Source organism: Clytia hemisphaerica, unplaced genomic scaffold (assembly GCF_902728285.1).
Source record: "Clytia hemisphaerica strain Z4C2 unplaced genomic scaffold, Clytia hemisphaerica genome assembly, whole genome shotgun sequence".
NCBI classification, from domain to species: Eukaryota; Metazoa; Cnidaria; class Hydrozoa; order Leptothecata; family Clytiidae; genus Clytia; species Clytia hemisphaerica.
Window position 1 is genome coordinate 1 of NW_027104107.1, and position 22,228 is coordinate 22,228.

The window sequence follows — 22,228 nt, forward strand, 5'->3', positions numbered from 1 at the left end:
GTTCCTTATCTTTCTCAGCAAGTTTGTTTTGGAATTCATTTTGCTGATTCAGCATTTCTTTCTCGATTTCACGATCGACCACGACTTTCTTAAGCATCTTGTTCAGCTCGTGAGTTAACGATTGATTGTCCTTTTCAAGCTGCAATATCTTGTTCTGGAACTTCAGCTTTTCGATTTCTCTGGCATGGTCTTCTTTAAGCTTTGTAATTTCACTACAGTTAAATTCCGTGTGCCCGTCTGCTTCCGTTGGTATTATGGGCAAGATTTCTATCCATCTTTTTCTCTCCCTTTTTATTCTTTCTAGTTCACAAAAAGCTATCGCGACGCTGTTAAATGTCATAAACATAATGGCAGACTTTTCCCTACCATGATAAAAGTCGTTTGAAACATTGGAGACTTTCCATTGTTCATGTTGTTTTCCTGTCCGCGATTCGACCATTTTCAAATTTTTGTTATGCTGAGACGGGTGAAGCAACATAAATGTCGTTTTTTTCCAAAATTGTTTTTCATCATCTTCAATGTAAAAGAAATCAGGATGATTATGTCTCGGTCGTCCCTTTCTGTGTACGATCAAATACAAAGTCTCGAAACATTTTCCACAGTCTCTTTTCATGAACACATATTTCGATGCACTACTCGAAATAATCTCTTTCTCTCCATGTAGCAACGAACTGATTTCTTCATACCAATCTTGATACGATGCAAACAAATTGAGCTCAATTGGTTTACTTTCAAAGAACTTATCAGCTCCCCAAGCCAACTTATCAGCCCTGGTAATATTTCTTGCTTCGGCTCCATCTTGCTTCTTCTGAATGATGTTCACACCTGAAGCTACGTCATTCACTTCAGTCTTATTATGGAGAGTTTCCCACACTTTGATTTTCAAATTCAACTCGTTCACTTTGTCTGCCATTTCTTTTTCTTTTTCAAGAAGTTTCAATTTGTTTACGTTTTCATGTTCTGCAATTTTCAGGTTATTCGCGTTCTCCACTCTACTTCAGCCAATTTCAATTTAAACTCATTGTCTTTTGCCGCCATATCCTTGTCTTTTTCAGCAGTTCCGGTCGTTTCCAGCTAGCTCCTTGTCTTTTTCATTAAGTTTGTTTTGAAATTCAATCTGTTGTTTCAGCATTTCTTTCTCCATTTCACGGTCAACCACGACTTTCTTAGCTTCTTGTTCATGTGAGGTCTTCAACTTCAAGAGCTCCAGCTCATGACTCAACGATTGATTGTCCTTTTCAAGCTGCATGATTTTCAATTGATTGTTATTTTCAGATTCAAGAAATTTGATGTCAATTTTTGAATCTGCTTGTCATGGTCTTCTTTAAGTTTCGCGATTTCAACGACGCTGTTGGCAACTTTGTTGGTGACATTCCTGCCAGCAGCACTGTGTGCCAAATTGCGATTGTCAAAGTTTGCAGAATCCATTTTTTCGTTTCAACCTTAGCTAATGTAACTTTGAGTTTCTATAGTTTCTATATAACCAGCAATAACATGTACTTCGAAAGAAATCTCGGTTTTTCGCTCAAACTTGAAACTTTCTTTATGTTTTGTTTGTTTATCAAATCCTTTGATAGTACTTGATAATCGTACCTAAAAAGAAAAGTGTTATATCAGTGTAATAACAAGATTTTAAAAAGAATTTTTATTTGTTCAACATCGAGTTTATTAATTTTCGCCTAGCGATAGACTAGTAACTAGTCGTTGAAAACAGACCCATATACAAAAAATCAAGCTCCAAATAAAAAGAATCGAAGGGGTGAAGTTGCGTCCTTCTTTTTGAATTTCAAGCAGCTTCTAGTCGGTTATTTTCCTTTTCTCTCACGCGCGCTGAATATTTAATTAGTGTTTACATTATTTGATTGACAGTTTTATTATAAGGTTATAAGTAATAACCAACTAGTTTACTAGTCTAGCCTAGCGAAAGTATTACGATAGGCATGGTATGGCCCTTCGGTTATTAGTTCTTAAGAATTAAACAACCATTGTTCTTAAATTGGTCTTATTTTTTAGCGATTTTGAGCCTCGCTTTTCTTGTAAAAATGTTTCGTCAATGTGAACTATGTAGATTTCAGATTGACTTCCATCCCTACTTCTTGTTTTTCCCATGCAGTTTAAAGGGGGGGTTTCAGGGGGTACCCGATTCCGCAATTCCGTCAATTTTTTCTCCAATTTCCGTCAAACCGTCTTAAATTGAACCAAAATTCCGTCACCTAAAATTCCTTTAAAATTCAATATTTTTGTCGAAAATTCCGCAAATTTTGAATATCTTTTACTAATTCCGAAATTCCGCAAATTTTTTTGCTAAATTCTGTTTTTTCCGCACTAAAATTGTCTAATTTTCCGTCTGCGTCAGAGAACCCAATTTCCGTAATTCCGTTTAAATTTTCGCCAAATTCCGCCACTCCGTCCGAAAAAAGGGCCGATTCCGCTCCTCCGCCAACCATGAAACCCCCCCCCCCTTTAAACTTTAGGCGAAATTTTCGACTTCAAGTCGTCTTGTTTTGTTCTGGTATCAAATTCTCTCTAAATGTTGTTCATGTGTGTCATGTCTTTAAGAGGAATGCAAGGGGTTCTTACAAGAATTGAGAGAGAGAGAGACTTTTTACTCTCTTTCCTTCGTTACATGCCGGCACTAATAACAATAATGCTCCTAGACCACTGTGAACCCAGGGTTGGCTTGCTCTTAGCTGTGAGTTATCATTGTGGTGCGCAAGCGCAATCGTTGCCTCGTTAAATTTAATATACAGACGATCCAAGTGAATTTGACCATAGACAGGCTAGCTTTTGTATTTTTCTCAGTTAGAACGAAATATTAAAAAATGGCAAATTATGAGTGTGGAGAGATTTTCTACATGTTTTTTATAAGAACTTCCAATATCTTTGAAGCCTTTGGTTGTTCTTATCTTTTTGAGTTTTAAAGCCTAAAGAGGTTCTCAACATGTTCTTATTTTCACCGTTTTCTGAGTCTTTTTGTCCATTTTCTGAAGAAATCGGGGGTTTTAAAGTCTCCAAAGTTCTTAACTTGTTTTTAACGTTTTGGCCATCTAAGCCTTATGTTCTTGTTATATAGTTTGTTTTTGTGAGAGAAAAACGTTCCATCCAGCTAGTTCTTTGTCTTTTGCCGCCATTTCCTTGTCTTTTTCAGTTAGTTTGTTTTAATAATAATAACAATAATAATAATGGTATATTTCAATCTCCAAAATTTACATTTGGCTCTTCGGCTGAAAATATTATATAGTATATATGTGCAAAGTCTAGAAAAATATTCATATTTATAAAATTATTATGATGGACGGTGAAAAAGAATGCGGCTATTATATTTTGATTTTTCCCGACATGTTTCGTTCTCAAGGGAATGGTATTTCTCTATATATTATTATGTATACTAGTAAGATGCTCTGACCGGCTACGCTAGCAAAGTGGAATTCATTTTGTTGTTTCAGCATTTCTCTCTCCATTTCACGATCAACCACAACTTTCTTAGCCTCTTGTTCATGTGAGGTCTTCAATTTCAAGAGCTCCAGCTCATGAGTCAACGATTGATTGTCCTTTTACAGTTAAATTCCGTGTACCAGTCTGTTCCGTTGGTATTATGGGCAAGATTTCTAGCCATCTTTTTCTCTCCCTTTTTATTCTTTCTAGTTCACGAAAAGCTATCGCGACGCTGTTAAAGGTTTTGATTTTTAATAAGCGTGATATCGTTTGCTTACTCATCAATTTTAACTTACAAGCTTTTTCACATTGGATTGACACGGATAGGAAAAGAAAAACATTTTTTGCTTCTATCAGCATAATAAAAACAATAGGCAGACACTGTCCTGATATGAAATATGTGACTGATATGAAACGGGAAAACTTATGTAAAAATAAAACCTTTAAATGTCCTCCTATTGAAAACGAAGAAAGTTATTTTTTCTTGTGCGCCTCTTCTCGCATTTTATTTTGTTCGTGTTTATTTAAAATGTTATTTGTTGTATCATATTTCCATTAGAATTTCGAAATGGCTGGTTTTCGATAATTGAGATTAGAGCTTTTTCTTGATGTCGTTCCAAATTTTAGAATGATGTTTATAAATCCACTTTTGGGTTTTCTACAAACGCAGCAATATCACCTTAATATTACATTTTTGAAATCTGTATAATCGACCCGCTTTGTTTATAACAGCCTGGGTATCCAGAAAATAGGAAAGAAAAAACCAATGAAGTATAATTCCGAAGGGCTAGAATCGAATCTTTGACCTTTCTCAGGCAAGAAAAAAGTGAAGCCTTAAAATATGCGCCGTATTTTTGACGACGGATTGAATTTAGCGATTCCTTTGTTTTCGAGTGATATCTTTTTCGAAATTTAGGTGTAAATTTTAGTTTCATCTGTCATTTGTGTAAAGACCAGGTGGACCGCGCTAGGCCGCGCAACTTTTGTAGGATATGAGTCAACTTTGTTAAAAAAGTCAGATAGGCAAAACTCGCACATTATCAATTTACCAATTTTGGAAGATCTTTCATGTTTTTAATAAAGTTTCATAAACTATGATGGGATTTTAGATATATTTCATTGTTTTAATGTTTTTACAAAGAAATTTGAAAACGATAGTGAAAAACTCCGAGATGGCGACATCCCCTAGTCTACTTCACTGGACTCAGCGTCATCAAAATTATCAGAAAGCAATGCTCACTTAGAAGTAGACTCTAGTCTATAATATGGGCACATTCTAGGTATTCAAAACAGGACACGGAAATTTTCATCTGACGCGCTAAAGCTCTGAAGGTCGGGAAAAGTTTCAACATCTGGAAGGTTTAGATTACGGAATTTCGCAAGACCGCGTCAATGATTTTTCAGTGGCAGGCCTGGTAACCCAGTCCTCAATTTCGTGGATTGACGGGTCTAATCGAAATATTTGGTTTACGCTCAAACGTAGTTGAACCCGACTGGGGATGCGGGACATTAACATGGTATCAGCCCCCCCCCCAGAAATCTGAAGGGCACCTAGGCCAGGTTAGTAGAGGGGGGCTAATGCCTTGCAATTCTTTGGGGTTACCTATTCATTAAGGGTACCTAGCTGTCTTGATGGAGGCTCTTGGGGCTGGTTATATCTTCCAAATCGAATATTTCAAAATTTTTCAAATTATTGAATTTTTTTACCCCAGCACCTAGTTTCCCATCCAATTTTTCTTTCGTTTCCCATCACGCCATCTTTTGCTATATTTTTCTAATGTGATTGTTTTGATTTACAGCCGCCATCTTTATAGCATAACAACAAAGCTTATTAGCAGGCGTTCATGCGTGAGCATGATTTTAGGAATGACAAAAGAACAAAAAGTGTCAATTCAAAGAAATTATCTGCTGAATAGGGGTACCTAACTCAAAGCAATTTTTCGAGGGGACCTAACTCGTTGGGGGCACCATGCTCAATGGGGGCACCTGAAAAGTGGGCTGAAACCATGATTAAAGGCCGACTATCAATCATCTCCGATGGGAAATTGGCCCCCTCCTTTAGAGCTTTAAGGTGGACGGCCGCCAATCCGCCATCGGAATATCAGATAAGCGCGTTATCCTGTACGATAATTAAAAAAGAATAACATATTTGCGCTCTTTTAAAGAAACTAATAAGAGCCCTCTAATTATGTTAAATATACCAGTGGGACTTTTGATTCCATACCTATTTTGTCTTCTTTATGTATATTTTCCTGCGAAAACACTGAAAAAATGTATCAGAAATTACAAGATGCGCGAAAATTAAAGGAATCAATATTAATATCTTTTCATGACTATGTTATTATGTTGTCAAAATTCACAATAGAAATCCCTCTTGAGGACTGTTCGTGAAATTAATCGTCGTTTCTATCAAAAATTCCAAACAAAATGGCAGACTTTTCCCTACCATGATAAAAGTCGTTTGAAACATATGAGACTTTCCATTGTTCATGTTGTTTTCTTGTCAAATTTTCAACCATTTTCAAATTTTTGTTATGCTGAGATGGGTGGAGCAGCATAAATGCCGTTTTTTCCCAAAATTGTTTTTCAACACCTTCAATGTAAAATAAATGAGAATAATTGATTCTCGGTCGTTCCTTTCTGTGTGCGATCAAAAGCAAAGTCTCGAAACGTCTTCCACAGTCTCTTTTCATGAACACATATTTCGACGCACCACTCCAAACAATCTCTTCCTCTCCATCGTGTAGCAACGAACTGATTTCTTCATACCAATCTTGATACGATGCAAACAAATTGAGCTCGCCTGGTTTACTTTCAAAGAACTTATCAGCTCCCCAAGTCAACTTCTCAGTCCTGGTAATATCTCTTGCTTCGGCTCCATCTTGCTTCTTCTGGATGATGTTCACACCTGAAGCCACGTCTTCCATTTTTGTTTTATTGTGTAGAGTTTCCAACTCATTAATTTTCAAATTCAACTCGTTCACTTTGTCTGCCATTCCTTTTTCTTTTTCAAGAAGTTTCAATTTGTTTACGTTTTCATGTTCTGCAATTTTCAGCTTATTCGCATTCTCCACTTCAGCCAATTTCAATTTAAACTCACTTTCTTTGGCAATCATTTCCTGAACTTTTTGAATCAATTTCAGCTCACATTCGTTTTGTTTTGCAGTCAGTTGGTTTGCATGGACAATCTCCAATTCTTTCATTTTCAGTTTGAACTCGCTTTCCTTGACAATCATTTCCTTGTCTTTCCCAGCTAGTTCTTTGTCTTTTTCAGTAAGTTTGTTTTGAAATTCATTTTGCTGTTTCAGCATTTCTCTCTCCATTTCACGGTCGACCACGTCTTTCTTAGCCTCTTGTTCATGCGAGGTCTTCAACTTCAAGAGCTCCAGCTCATGAGTCAACGATTGATTGTTCTTTTCGAGCTGCATGATTTTCATTTGGTGGTTATTCTCAGATTCAAGAAATTTGATCTTGTTTTCAAATGTCAATTTTTGAATCTGCTTGTCATGGTCTTCTTTAAGTTTCGCGATTTCAACGACGCTGTTGGCAACTTTGTTGGTGACATTCCTGCCAGCAGCACTGTGTGCCAAATTGCGATCGTCAAAGTTTGCAGAATCCATTTTTTCGTTTCAACCTTAGCTAATGTAACTTAGAGTTTCTATAGTTTCTATATAACCAGCAATAACATGTACTTCGAAAGAAATCTCGGTTTTTCGCTCAAACTTGAAATTTTCTTTATGTTTTGTTTGTTTATCAAATCCTTTGATAGTACTTGATAATCGTACCTACAAAGAAAAGTGTTATATCAGTGTAATAACAAGATTTTAAAAAGAATATTTATATTTGTTCAACATCGAGTTTATTAATTTCGCCTAGCGATAGACTAGTAAACTAGTCGTTGAAAACAGACCCATATACAAAAAATCAAGCTCCAAATAAAAAGAATCGAAGGGGTGAAGTTGCGTCTCTTTTCTGAATTTCAAGCAGCTTCTAGTCGGTTATTTTCCTTTTCTCTCACGCGCGCTGAATATTTAATTAGTGTTTACATTATTTGATTGACAGTTTTATTATAAGGTTATAAGTAATAACCGACTAGTTTACTAGTCTAACCTAGCGAAAGTATTACGATAGGCATGGTATGGCCCTTCGGTTATTAGTTCTTAAGAATTAAACAACCATTGTTCTTAAATTGGTCTTATTTTTTAGCGATTTTGAGCCTCGCTTTTCTTGTAAAATTGTTTCGTCAATGTAAACTATGTAGATTTCAGATTGACTTCCATCCCTACTTCTTGTTTTTCCCATGCAGTTTAAACTTTAGGCGAAATTTTCGACTTCAAGTCGTCTTGTTTTGTTCTGGTATCAAATTCTCTCTAAATGTTGTTCATGTGTGTCATGTCTTTAAGAGGAATGCAAGGGGTTCTTACAAGAATTGAGAGAGAGAGAGACTTTTTACTCTCTTTCTTTCGTTACATGCCGGCACTAATAACAATAATGCTCCTAGACCACTGTGAACCCAGGGTTGGCTTGTTCTTAGCTGTGAGTTATTATTGTGGTGCGCAAAGCGCAATCGTTGCCTCGTTAAATTTAATATACAGACGATCTAAGTGAATTTGACCATAGACAGGCTAGCTTTTGTATTTTTCTCAGTTAGAACGAAATATTAAAAAATGGCAAATTATGAGTGTGGAGAGATTTTCTACATGTTTTTTATAAGAACTTCCAATATCTTTAAAGCCTTTGGTTGTTCTTATCTTTTTGAGTTTTAAAGCCTAAAGAGGTTCTCAACATGTTCTTATTTTCACCGTTTTCTGAGTCTTTTTGTCCATTTTCTGGAGAAATCGGGGGTTTTAAAGTCTCCAAAGTTCTTAACTTGTTTTTAACGTTTTGGCCATCTAAGCCTTATGTTCTTGTTATATAGTTTGTTTTTGTGAGAGAAAAACGTTCCATCCAGCTAGTTCTTTGTCTTTTGCCGCCATTTCCTTGTCTTTTTCAGTTAGTTTGTTTTAATAATAATAACAATAATAATAATGGTATATTTCAATCTCCAAAATTTACATTTGGCTCTTCGGCTGAAAATATTATATAGTATATATGTGCAAAGTCTAGAAAAATATTCATATTTATAAAATTATTATGATGGACGGTGAAAAAGAATGCGGGCTATTATATTTTGATTTTTCCCGACATGTTTCGTTCTCAAGGGAATGGTATTTCTCTATATATTATTATGTATACTAGTAAGATGCTCTGACCGGCTACGCTAGCAAAGTGGAATTCATTTTGTTGTTTCAGCATTTCTCTCTCCATTTCACGATCAACCACAACTTTCTTAGCCTCTTGTTCATGTGAGGTCTTCAATTTCAAGAGCTCCAGCTCATGAGTCAACGATTGATTGTCCTTTTACAGTTAAATTCCGTGTACCAGTCTGTTCCGTTGGTATTATGGGCAAGATTTCTAGCCATCTTTTTCTCTCCCTTTTTATTCTTTCTAGTTCACGAAAAGCTATCGCGACGCTGTTAAAGGTTTTGATTTTTAATAAGCGTGATATCGTTTGCTTACTCATCAATTTTAACTTACAAGCTTTTTCACATTGGATTGACACGGATGTGGAGCAAGATTGGTCAAAAAAAAGGAAAAGAAAATCATTTTTTGCTTCTATCAGCATAATAAAAACAATAGGCAGACACTGTCCTGATATGAAATATGTGACTGATATGAAACGGGAAAACTTATGTAAAAATAAAACCTTTAAATGTCCTCCTATTGAAAACGAAGAAAGTTATTTTTTCTTGTGCGCCTCTTCTCGCATTTTATTTTGTTCGTGTTTATTTAAAATGTTATTTGTTGTATCATATTTCCATTAGAATTTCGAAATGGCTGGTTTTCGATAATTGAGATTAGAGCTTTTTCTTGATGTCGTTCCAAATTTTAGAATGCTGTTTATAAATCCACTTTTGGGTTTTCTACAAACGCAGCAATATCACCTTAATATTATATTTTTGAAATCTGTATAATCGACCCGCTTTGTTTATAACAGCCTGGGTATCCAGAAAATAGAAAAGAAAAAACCAATGAAGTATAATTCCGAACTGCTAGAATCGAATCTTTGACCTTTCTCAGGCAAGAAAAAAGTGAAGCCTTAAAATATGCGCCGTATTTTTGACGACGGATTGAATTTAGCGATTCCTTTAGTGAGGTCTGTTAGCACAAAAATACTTCAGATGGTGATTAAAGCATGAAATTTGGCACAGATGAACCTTAGAGGGTCTAAAACTTAATTTTAAACAGTGACACCAAATTTTGCCACCTGGCCACCTGCCAGATGACGTCATCAGGTGGCTCAGCAAAAATTTATTTTTTTGAAAATATTTAAAATCTGATGGTATCAGCGGAAAGAGCATGAAATGCTGATGAAAATCGAGGTATAAAACATGCCTTCAAAATCTTCCTATCAAAAGTTATGGAGGTTTAAAGTTTTGTGATGACGTCATCATAAGCCTTTCCAGGCAAAACCTAAAATCCCGTAATAACGGAACTAGTTGACCAAATTTAGTGTTTTATACATGAATCCATGTCAAAATTTGAAGTTCCTTGATGCTTAAGTCTAAACAACATAGGAAGGCTTAAAACATCCAAAAAAATTAGTTGGTTGTACACTGTGCTCCTGAAGGGAGAACGCTGCGTTGATTTGCCTTGTAAAGCTCAAAATCTAAGTTTTAGTATTCTGTAGGATTTAAAGCTTTTAATTCAATTTGAACATCGGAATCGGAAAAAGTAATGAATTTTGATGTGAATTCATGTATATAACATGAAATTTGGTCAATTTGTACCAAAATTACGAGGTTTTTAAGTTTTGCCTGGAAAGGCTTATGATGACGTCACCAAAAAACTTTCAACGTCCATAACTTTTGATAGGAAGATTTTCAAGGCATGTTTTATACCTCAATTTTTATCAGCATTTCATGCTCTTTCCGCTGGAATCATCAGATTTTGAATATTTTCAAAAAAATAATTTTTTGCCTAGCCACCTGATGACGTCATCTGGCAGGTGGCCAGGTGGCAAAATTTGGTGTTACTGTTTAAAATTAAGTTTTAGACCCTCTAAGGATCATCTGTGCCAAATTTCATGCTTTAATCACCATCTGAAGTATTCTTACGTTTTTATGTGCTACCTGACCTCACTACTTTGTTTTCGAGTGATATCTTTTTCGAAATTTAGGTGTAAATTTTAGTTTCATCTGTCATTTGTGTAAAGACCAGGTGGACCGCGCTAGGCCGCGCAACTTTTGTAGGATATGAGTCAACTTTGTTAAAAAAGTCAGATAGGCAAAACTCGCACATTATCAATTTACCAATTTTGGAAGATCTTTCATGTTTTTAATAAAGTTTCATAAACTATGATGGGATTTTAGATATATTTCATTGTTTTAATGTTTTTACAAAGAAATTTGAAAAAGATCGCGAAAAACTCCGAGACGGCGATATCCTCTAGTCTACTACACTGGACTCAGCGTCATCAAAATTATCAGAAAGCAAAGTTCACTTAGAAGTAGACTCTAGTCTATTAAGTTGGCACATTCTAGGTATTCAAAACAGGACACGGAAATTTTCATCCGACGCGCTAAAGCTCTGAAGGTAGGGACCGCAATGATTTTTTCAAATTGTTTTTAGCGCATTGAAACCATGCTCATTGGAAAGAGCATCAAAAAAGAAAAAAAATGAGGGGTCATTCATCAAAATCGGCCAAGCCGTTCTCGAGATATGAAATTTTCTATCTCCTGAAAATGACCCTTTTTTTGGAACGATTTTCGAGGATTTTTGTAAAAATCATGGTTAAATAGGTTTAAAAGTGAAAATCCGGGGGTTATGTCAAAAAATACATTTTTTGCAATAACTTTACTTCTATTAATGCTATAGCATTGAAACTTGGCACGAAGGTTCTCAAGACAAAGTTTTAATTTTTTATCAATTTTTTTTCTTCAAATTTTTCGTTTGCCGTACGAATGAATCAAAAATATCCTGTATGCCGGAGAGTTGGCAGATTGTCACTCTCCGTGGACTTTGAACTTTCGAATTGTAAACAAACACGCGCTCGACAATTCTGTAGAATTTCTCGAATACCAATAAACTTTGAGCCAAAAAAAACAGCAGAGCGCGGTTGAAAATGTTAATTTTTATTAACAAACAACATGTAAAAAAGGTTGAAATTTCATATTATCTTTGTCTTAATGCCGGGGAGGACAGCTAAAGCCCTCAAAAGTGGCTTTTTCCCAGAAAAAACTGAATAATTTTTTGTAGGATTTGATTGGGTCAGTGAGACAAAAAAAACAAACAGCGCTGATCTCTTCCAGTTCCAAAAATGTATAACATCATGGGGGTTTGAGGACGCGCTCACCTGTCTAAATCCAATTTTCTGTTGGTAGGTTGTCTGCCATTCAAAATTTTACAAAATTGCTCATATTTTCATAAAAAATAAAGTTATGGCCACCAAACTTTTACAGGACATTTATTTAATGATAAGAATGCTTCTAAAACTTATCCCATGGTTATAGGTGGTCTAAAACCTAAAAACAACATTTTGGTCGATTCCAACCATTTTACCCCCGTCTTTCGCGGTCCCTACTGAAGGTCGGGAAAAGTTTCAACATCTGGAAGGTTTAGATTACGGAATTTCGCAAGACCGTGTCAATGATTTTTCAGTGGCAGGCCTGGTAACCAAGTCCTCAATTTCGTGGATTGACGGGTCTAATCGAAATATTTGGTTTTACGCTCAAACGTAGTTGAACCCGACTGGGGATGCGGGACATTAAAGGCCGACTATCAATCATCTCCGATGGGAAATTGGCCCTCTCCTTTAGAGCTTTAAGGTGAACGGCCGCCAATCCGCCATCGGAATATCAGATAAGCGCGTTATCCTGCACGAAAATTAAAGGTTAAGCTTTAAATCTGCAAGAATAACATATTTGCGCTCTTTTAAAGAAACTAATAAGAGCCCTCTAATTATGTTAAATATACCTCTGGGACTTTTGATTCCACGCCTATTTTGTCTTCTTTATATTTATGTATATTTTCCTGCGAAAACACTGAAAAAATGTATCAGAAATTACAAGATGCGCGAAAATTAAAGTAATCAATATTAATATCTTTTCATGACTATGTTATTATGTTGTCAAAATTCACAATAGAAATCCTTCTTGAGGACTTTTTGTGAAATTAATCCTCGTTTCTATCAAAAATTCCAAACAAAATGGCAGACTTTTCCCTACCATGATAAAAGTCGTTTGAAACATTGGAGACTTTCCATTGTTCATGGTCTTTTCCTGTCGACCATTCAACCATTTTCAAACTTTTATTATGCTGTAATGGGTGGAGTAACATAAATGTCGTTTTTTTCCAAAATTGTTTTTCATCATCTTCAATGTAAAAGATATCAGAATGATTCTGTCTCGCTCGTCCCTTTCTGTGTGTGATCATCCGTAAATTCTCGAAATATTCTCCACAGTCTCTTTTCACGAACACATATTTCGATGCACTACTCCAAACAATCTCTTTCTCTCTATGTAGCAACGAACTGATTTCTTCATACCAATCTTGATACGATGCAAACAAATTGAGCTTGATTGGTTTACTTTCAAAGAACTTATCAGCTCCCCAAGCCAACTTATCAGCCCTGGTAATATTCCTTGCTTGGGCTCCATCTTGCTTCTTCTGAATGATGTTCACGCCTGAAGCTACGTCATTCACTTCAGTCTTATTATGGAGAGTTTCCCACACTTTGATTTTCAAATTCAACTCGTTCACTTTGTCTGCCATTTCTTTTTCTTTTTCAAGAAGTTTCAATTTGTTTACGTTTTCATGTTCTGCAATTTTCAGCTTATTCGCGTTCTCCACTTCAGCCAATTTCAATTTAAACTCATTTTCTTTTGCCGCCATATCCTTGTCTTTTTCAGCTAGTTCCTTGTCTTTTCCAGCTAGCTCCTTGTCTTTTTCAGTAAGTTTGTTTTGGAATTCATTTTGCTGTTTCAGCATTTTTTTTCTCCATTTCACGATCAACGACGACTTTCTTAGCCTCTTGTTCATGCGAGGTCTTCAACTTCAAGAGTTCCAGCTCATGAGTTAACGATTGATTGTCCTTTTCAAGCTGCATGATTTTCATTCGATGGTTATTTTCAGATTCAAGAAACTTGATCTTGTTTTCCAATGTCAATTTTTGAATCTGCTTGTCATGGTCTTCTTTAAGTTTCGCTGTCTCAACGACGCTGTCAACTTTGTTGGTGACATTTCTACCAGTAGCACTGTGTGCCAAATTGCGATCATCACAATGTGCGGAATCCATTTTTTTGTTTCAACCTTTATAGCTAATGTAACTTAGAGTTTCTATAAACCAGCAATAACATGTACTTCAAAAGAAATCTCGGTTTTTCGTTCAAATTTGAAAGTTTCTTTATGTTTTGTTTGTTTCTCAGACCCTCTGATCACCAATCGTACATGTAAAGAAAAGTCTTATGTCAGTAGTAATAACAAGATTTTAAAAAGAATATTTGTATTCGTTCAACATCGAGTTTATTTTGTTTTGGTATCAAAGTGTTGTTCATGTATGTCATGTCTCTTATTGCATCAGTCATTAATAATCTAATCAAATAAAAACTATTATAGAAACCTTATCTACTCTCGTTTTATGCTTTGTCAAAACAATATGGTTAAAAGTTATTAGTAACGCATTTGTATAATGACTAAATTCAAAGCTTATTTGACAATCAACATTCCAAGGAGTGCCTGGACAAAAGCATTGCACGGTTTTTAATTAATTTTTGTATATTTTTTCAATACGATAATCTAAATCTTTCCATCCTATTGAATTTTGAAAGTAGGACTAGAAGTTAAAATTATAGATATCGATAGTATCTGATGGTCAATCAGAGGGAAATTCTTATAAAAAGAGGAATGCCAGGGGTTCTTATAAGAATTGAGAGAGAGACTTATTACTCTCTTTCCTTCATTACATGCCGGCACTATTGATAATAATGCTCCTAGATCACTGTGAACCCAGGGTTGGCTTGTTCCTAGTTCGGAGCTATCATTGTGGTACGCAAGCGCTGCCTCGTGAATTTAATATACAGATGATCTGAGTAAATTTGACCATAGACAGGCTAGCTTTTGTCTTTTTCTCAGTTAGAACGAAATATTAAAAAATGGCAAATTATAAGTGTGGAGTGATTTTCTACATGTTTTTTATAAGAACTTCCAAAATCATTGAAGCCTTCTATCCACCTTTCTGTGATGTTTTCTTTTGATATTCCTATTTTTCGATGATTTACTAGTAAAAAGTTCGTACCAGAGAGAAACAAAATCCATGGAAAAAGTTTTTGGAAAAAAGGAAAATTGCTTTCAGTGTGGCACAAGCTGCTATTGTCTGGTATTCCAAGGGCGGCTTGGCGGCCGCCCACACTAAAGCTCTAAAGGAGTGGGCCAATTTTCCATCGGAGAGGAATGCTTTTCGGCCTTTGAGTTACTGCATCCCCAATCGGGTTCAACTTCCCTTACGTTTAAAAGCTGAAAATAGTTCAGTTGAACCCGCCAATCCCCGAAAACGAGGTCTGGGGTCCAGGTCTCCTGCTGCAAAATCCTTGATGTGGTCTTGTGAAATCTAAACCTTCCAGATTTTTTGAAAATTTTCCCATCCTTCGAGCTTTATCGTATCAAATGAAAATTTCTGCATTGGGGTGTCAGATAAAAGCTACTAATGAGAGGACTGGATAGATAAAAATAATTATGGACCTAAACTTTGGTAGTTTCATTTTAAGATAAACTAAAATGAGTGCGGGAGTTTTTATCTTGGAGGACCGTTGTTTACCAGGCTGTGGATTTTTAATACAGCCATAATTGGGTTCAATCCTAATACAATTTTTTATCGTGCTAAATCTTGGGGAAGGGTTGCACCTTCTTCTTTTGGCGAATCAGCCTTTAGGAACGAATTTTTGTCCAATCGAACAAGCTGATCAGTCAGTCAATACCAACCAGACAGGTGACCGAACCAAAATTTTACAGATCATCTTCAATTATCCATATCTACCACTGGTAAAAATTTCAGATTGAGATTTTAAGAGGGGCCCAAGTACCCCCCCCCCCTCAAGAATGGTAACATTTCCAATACTGAACATTTTTCAATCCTAACCGATGTTAAGGCCGGTGCAAGAGTTTTCGAGACGCCAGTTGTTATCCCTGAGGATTTTTCTTTCCTTTTCTTTCTACGTAGGTGATCACAATTTCTCTATACTTGCGGACGCGTTGTGTTGTCTACCGAATCTAACAAAAGTCAACTTTTCATCCACTGGGATCACTTCAAGAAGTTTGAAACGTTTTTCGCAAGTTGTTTGCAGCCAACCCAAAGATGAATACAAACTTGTGATGAAGGTAATGTTCCTTTAAGCGGATTTAATTTTGCATGGATTAAATTTTTGCAATTTTCGCGAAAATTAGTGCCCTCGGGAAATCCCAAATTGACCAAAATCCCTAGATAATGAAAGAAATTGAGCTATTAGAAGCCGATTAGCGAAAAAAAGTCCAGGCGAAAACTAATCCACTTAAGGTTTGGTAGGTTTGTGTTTTGCTTTTTTGGGTGAGCTTCTGTTGTCGCCATTTTCAAGCTGTAAGCTTTTGATCTTTTCATTCGTAAGAGAGTAGCATTAGCCACATTCCGCGGACGCGGTCGAATTGGCGTGTAGGGATAAATTTTTCAAAATGGTAGATTTCACTTTCGTTTTCAGTTAGGCGGCTTATGGATCTGAGCAAATTTGAGCACTATGATAAAAATAAACAGATTTAGCAAAGAAGAAGCTGAGGAATCAGGGGCGAATCTAGGATTTTGAGGGTACCATGCAAAAACTAAACCTTTTTATCAGGTTTACATTAAAATTTTAGTCGGAATTAGTATGAAAAGTGTGTCCTTTGCTTTCTCTCATAAAAACCATTAATTTTCAGTACAGTAATTTAAACAAAATCGTTCTTTTCTCTGTATAATAATAACAAGACCAAATAAAATATAAATATTTAATGAAAAGCAAACAGCAAAAGAGCAAAAAAAATTTGAGAGTTTTATCTATTACTGTACTTTGTATAACAAGAAAAGTGTGTAAAGACGGCAGTATAGAGTCAGAAAGATCTTCTTTCAAATTTGTTTTTTTAAATATTTGAAGTCATAAAATATTTTCCATGAATTACACTTTAAAGATATTACATATATACCTACAAATATATTACAAACAATCCCACCAAATAGAAATTCTTGTTGATACAAAGAAATATTTTTTCTGTTTTGAAATTTATTTTGCAATCTTGAATTCCAAGAGTTCCATACAAAAAAATGTTATTTAACTGTAAATCCCATGTTGTAATTTGATCAGTGTCAATAGGCTCAATCTCGCTGTCTCAGTCCACAGTCTGACAGTGGGATTGAATTGTATGCAAAGTTTTACGACTACGCAAATGAAAATAATATAATACACATCCTGAATTCAAAACTAGGGGTGGAGAATTCATACCGCGATTGACTGATTGACTGCAATAATCTTGAGGACCCTCATATTGTTTGTGTATGTAATTTTTTTATGAACTTCAGAATTCAGTTCTATAAAAACATCCATTATTGGCATTAATTTTCAAGCCAGCACATAAATAATGTCTTCTGCAACCTCATCCTTGAAGCATGACCTTTGATGTGTTTGTACCCTTTGTGTATCCTATTTGCTATATTAAACATCGAGCTGTCAGTCTGTCAGTAAAGTGTTCAACAAAGCCAAGACCAAAACCAAAACAAAGCTAAGTGAGCAACTATCAAAAGAAATCTCCTGATGGTCAACCTCCTGGTTGTTGTTGGGGTTTCGATTATGTACTGCTTGCTCATTTTCTCTGTAGCATTGTTCTTGAAACTGATATAGAATCCCAGATAAAAAACCCAACACTTCTTTACTCGTTCATACTTAATTTTCTTGATCAGTTTGTATTGAGATTCAGGAACTATAACATCTGGTAAATCATTAGAAGATGATCTGAAACAAACTCCAATGGTCAGAACATATGACACCAAATTTCCAAATCCTTTTGTTTTAAAAAGTTTTTTGTACTGTTTTCACAATTCAGGATCCTTTGGCAAACGATGGAATTTAATAGGGTTACCATTAGAGTCTTTCACAAAAACCACAAAAACACAAGCTGGAACTGCAGTTACTTTTCATTGTGGATTGTGAAAACAACTCCAATCTGCTAAAAATTTCAGTCTTCTCTATAACTTTTCCTCTCAATCTTGGCTTGTTTTGGTTTGGAATTTTCGCAAGATGGCGCATATCATCGAAAAAGTCCCTACAGCTAGTTACCAGGCCCTTTTACGGAATGTGGCTAATGGGGTTTGCCTATGGCGTCACTATTTTGGTCATAAAAAGTTTTGCCGGGCCTAATCCGCGTCCTCCCTTTCAAAAATATCTTGTAATGGTACTGTTCTTTGGAATAGACTAACATTGGTTAGGTCGTAGAAAATATGTCACGGGGCCCCAGGCTTGGCCCCCTACTAGAGACAAGGCTTTCATATCTTTTTATATTGTCTGCATTACCCAAATGTTACGGAGCCCGGTTTTCTTTCTTTTTTGGGTAAGTTTCAATCAAAAAAGGCTGAAAAATCAGAAAGAGCTAAGTTTCATCTTTATTTATAAGCAGATTGCTAATTGATTAGTTACTAGCTTTCCTGGGCCCGGCTGTTCAAAAGTCGATTAGATTAGCCGATTACCACTAATCGCGATTAATTTCCGATTTGTTAATCCTACGACTAAAAACGTCAATCACTGAGAAAAAACAATGGATTCGAATCTCATTTTTTCGAATGTTTATTTTTTGTCTGAATTCTTTTCTCAAAAATAGGCGCACAAAAACAAACAAAATGTAAGGAAAACTTAGGAGTTGGATGGTGGTGGTCTTGCTGTTGCTTTTTTTGTTTATGTATATAAAAACTTATAAACTTTGTATTTAAATAATATTCATTTACTTTGAGAGGAGGCCAAACTTGTGACTTTATAACTTATAAACGATAAATAATATGAACTTGATATTGGTGTTTTGATATCGGCAGGTCCAAAATGCATAAAACATAATGCATATTGCATAATGCATAATGCATAATATTTGAATAATGTCAATTTTAGAGGCTATAATAAGGAGAATTTGAAAGATAATACTTTCAACAAAACAAATAGACCACTTTCTGCCAGAAAATAAAGAGTAGAAAGCTGTAAATTTGAATTTTGGATGATGAAGAAAATCCATGATCCACTGAAAATGCTTGTCGCCATTTTGATTTTCATAGTTGTATTTTACAGAACGTAGTATAGTGTAGAAAAAACACGAAAATATCTCCTCCGTATATTACTTTTCTAACTTGAAAACGTAAATTTTATAGCAAGATCTTAATTCTGGGTTTTCTCAGAGATCTTTCTTCGAACAATTGCTAATAAATTTCAAAGGGTTTTCCCTCTTAGATACAAAGCATTAACCATGTGAATGCTTTTTGTTAGATAAGCCAATATCCAGCGAATATAAATATAGAGCTTCATGCGAAAGCTAGATCTAAGAAAATAGACTTCGAATTTTTTTTACATTCGAATGTCCAGACGATCTCAATCGAATGGAATCGACGATCGAACCAGTCGAACCAAATCGAACGCAATCGACCGATTGAAATTCGATTGTCGAACGCAATCGAATCTCAATCGAACGTCAAAATTCTGGGTAATATTCGATTGGTGTTCGATTGTTGTTCGACTGGTTCGATCGTCGATTCCGTTCGATTGAGATCGTCTGGCTTTATTCTTGCCGCTTCCCAACATCCAAGCTCTCAAACATCACAAGCCGAATGAAATTACTTTCAATTTTCCGTAGAAATTATGCGATGAACAATCCGGGGGTCAATGAATCGACGATCGAACGCAATCGAACATCAATCGAACGCAATCGAATATCAATCGAATCTGAAAATTGCGGTAATATTCGATTGAGATTCGATTGCGTTCGACAATCGAATTTCAATCGGTCGATTGCGTTCGATTTGGTTCGACTGGTTCGATCGTCGATTCCGTTCGATTGAGATCGTCTGGGAATGTTTATGTGTTTACTTTTTTTGAGAAAGAAGAAGGGGGAAACCTTTCTGATCTGTTGCATCTTCTTATTATTTATGCTGATGGAAAACCCTTTGTTGTTATGATTCGAATGTTTTCTCTTTCGTTCGGATTCGAAAAGTAAATATCATGTCTGGGGAAATCCCTCTCATTGGAATGTTTACTTATTAAGAAACTCTTCTACTGTAAAGAGGTTTTCGCGGTTTTAGCCTCTACAAAGGAGAGTTTTAGAAAATATAAAATCGTTCTGTAAATTACACAATACTATTATGCATTATGCAATATGTATTATGTTTTATGCATTTTGTACCTGCCGGTTTTGATATCTTAAAAAAAAGTGTTTGTTATGTGGTTTCGAACAGTGTCTCTATATCTGTAGTGGGCAGGGTTGCCTGGATAGGGTAGAGCCTCAAATTCATCATTGTCATTTTCAATGTCTTCTTCAAATGGCTCTTCATTGAGCATTATTGCAATGTTGTGTAATATAAAGCAGGTTCCAATAATTTGGCAAGCCTTGAGAGGGTCAACGCGAAGACCAAATTTCAAAGCTGGAAATCTTCTCTTCAGTAAACCAAAACTTCTCTCAACAGAACTTCGAGCACATTTTTGGCTCCTATTGAATCTTCTTTCTTGACGAGTGACAGGATTGTCATGTGGGGTTAGTAAATAGCTAGATAGGGCATATCCCGAATCACCGAGCAAAAGACCATCTTCGATAGATCGATGATTTGTGTCGAGATAGTTACTCAAACGAGAAGCTGTAAAAATAAAAGAGTCATGCGTTGAACCAGGCCAAGATGCATCAACATCGATAAATCTGTACTTGTGGTCTGAAACACCTTGAACATTGATTGAGTGATAGCTTTTGCGATTTACATAATCTCTCTCATCTTCATTGGGGCATGAGATTCTAACATGGGTACAATCAATACAACCAACCACACTAGGGAAACCAGACATCTCATAAAAGCCCTGTTTTATGATTCTCTTTTCCTCGTTTGTTGTCGGAAATTTTATAAATTGTCTTTTTTTTGCATTCAATGCTTGGCAGAATTTTGGGATCACTCGGCAAACTGTGGATTTGTCAACTCCTATACTGTCTCCAACCACTTGTTGGAAGCTCCCACAGGCAAAAAACCTGAGAGCAATCAAAACTTGGGTCTCCACAGACAATGCATGATTTCTTCTTGTTGGTCTCACTAAGTCATTTCGCAGCAAATTAGCCAAAAAAGCAATGCCTTGTCGTGAAAATCGAAATCTATTTCTTATTTCTTCGTTAGAGAAGGTGTTGTCTATCAAAATATTCCTCAGACGATACGTTCTTCGTCTTCTTCGATTATTTCCTCCAATGTTTCCATAAAGGTGTTGATTCATAACATTCGCCATCTTTCTTGTTTTTATTCTTAATCTGCTCTTAATCCTGCTATGGAGCAGGATTAAGGCTTGCTTGGAGCCGCTAAGGCTCTTAATCTGGATTTAATCTTTTCTTAATCACGATTAAGTTCGTGAGTTTCGAACAACCGCTTAATCGGCGCTAATCGCAATTTAATCCGGGATTAAGCTAATCCGGCCTTAATCGCTTTTTGAACAACCGTTAGCGTGTCGGAAGAAAATTTCTACATCGGGTGCCAGATAAACATTATACCAAAGGAGACGCGCTGCGCGCGTAAAAATTTTCAACTTTTTTTGGACTTCTTCCTGTTTCTTCTCTTCTTTGACAGATCTCTTGTGATTTTCTGCTTGCTTGGCTGCTTGGTCACCAGTCACGCTTGCTCATGCTGTTTTAAACGTGTGCAGAAATTGAGATAAGTATTGATGACTGCAGATGACTGAGCAATTTTTTGATATTATATTAAAACAACAGAAAACAGGAAAAATCACAAATTTTACAGCTATACCTGCTGTGGCTGCTGGGTGCTGGCTGGTCGGTCGTCTGGAATTGCAATATCTCAATATATTTTATTTTATTTAGGCTTTTTGAATTTTAAGAGGAGCTTTGTTTATAAATACTTATTTGATGATAGAATGGCATGATTCTAGATGGCTTCCCTAACTGAAATAACAACCACACAATCAGTCACACGGAAATCCTTGCATGCATTTGCACGGGGTGTGCATTTGCAACGGTTTCAACGACTTTTTCCAACCATGTGCAAATGAGCTAGAACGTGTAACAGCGTGTAAGGCAAAATGCGCGAAAATTAACAAATCTGAACTTTAAAATGACAGTTACATCAATATGCCTTCTTACCTGTCTTTAAAAATATAAATAAAAGTAATCACGGAAAAGGACGCGAAAAAAAAAGACATAAGTGTGAGAACAGAGTAATCAAACTCGTTAGAAAAAGTACCATTAGAAGTCATAAAAAATCAACCTGAATAAATGCAATCGAAATTCCAGAGAACTTCATAATTCCCCAAACAACATTACATTACTATGTCAAACTCCCATCACATAAATTTTACAATTACGTCAGAGTAGACTACGCTCGCCACCGAAGAGGTTTATTTGGAAAGGGTAATTATATTTTATTGTTCGCTTCTTTTTTAAAGATTTGCCGGGTTGGAAAAGTATGAATATTTTTGTACATATTTTACCTACCCCAAATATTTAGGAGGCTGAGTTTTAAACA

The 22,228-nt window shown here is 35.8% G+C and overlaps 2 protein-coding genes across 2 annotated transcripts; both read right to left on the reverse strand.

Moving 5' to 3' along the window:
* Nucleotides 1-1,051: 1,051 nt before the first annotated feature.
* Nucleotides 1,052-7,089, reverse strand: LOC136813234 (putative leucine-rich repeat-containing protein DDB_G0290503). The gene is made up of 3 exons (XM_067069747.1): nucleotides 6,027-7,089; nucleotides 1,501-1,593; nucleotides 1,052-1,243 (listed from the first exon to the last, which is right to left on the reverse strand). The coding sequence occupies exons 1-3, from the start codon at nucleotides 7,053-7,055 to the stop codon at nucleotides 1,052-1,054; spliced, it is 1,314 nt and encodes a 437-aa protein (XP_066925848.1). The 5' UTR covers nucleotides 7,056-7,089.
* Nucleotides 7,090-19,922: 12,833 nt separating this feature from the next.
* LOC136813235 (putative nuclease HARBI1) lies at nucleotides 19,923-20,555 on the reverse strand. Its single transcript, XM_067069748.1, has one exon. The coding sequence runs from the start codon at nucleotides 20,553-20,555 to the stop codon at nucleotides 19,923-19,925; it is 633 nt and encodes a 210-aa protein (XP_066925849.1).
* Nucleotides 20,556-22,228: the final 1,673 nt, after the last annotated feature.

What these genes read in the sequence shown, in the direction of transcription:
- LOC136813234 (XM_067069747.1), bottom strand. Translation starts at nt 7,055, where the DNA reads ATGGATTCTGCAAACTTTGACGATCGCAATTTGGCACACAGTGCTGCT. An exon ending in ATTTATTTTACATTGAAGGT is followed by an intron (nt 1,594 to 6,026) that starts GTTGAAAAACAA and finishes TTTTCTTTTTAG; the next exon opens with GTACGATTATCAAGTACTAT. An exon ending in AAACCGAGATTTCTTTCGAA is followed by an intron (nt 1,244 to 1,500) that starts GTACATGTTATT and finishes AAAATCATGCAG; the next exon opens with CTTGAAAAGGACAATCAATC.
- LOC136813235 (XM_067069748.1), bottom strand. Translation starts at nt 20,555, where the DNA reads ATGTCTGGTTTCCCTAGTGTGGTTGGTTGTATTGATTGTACCCATGTT.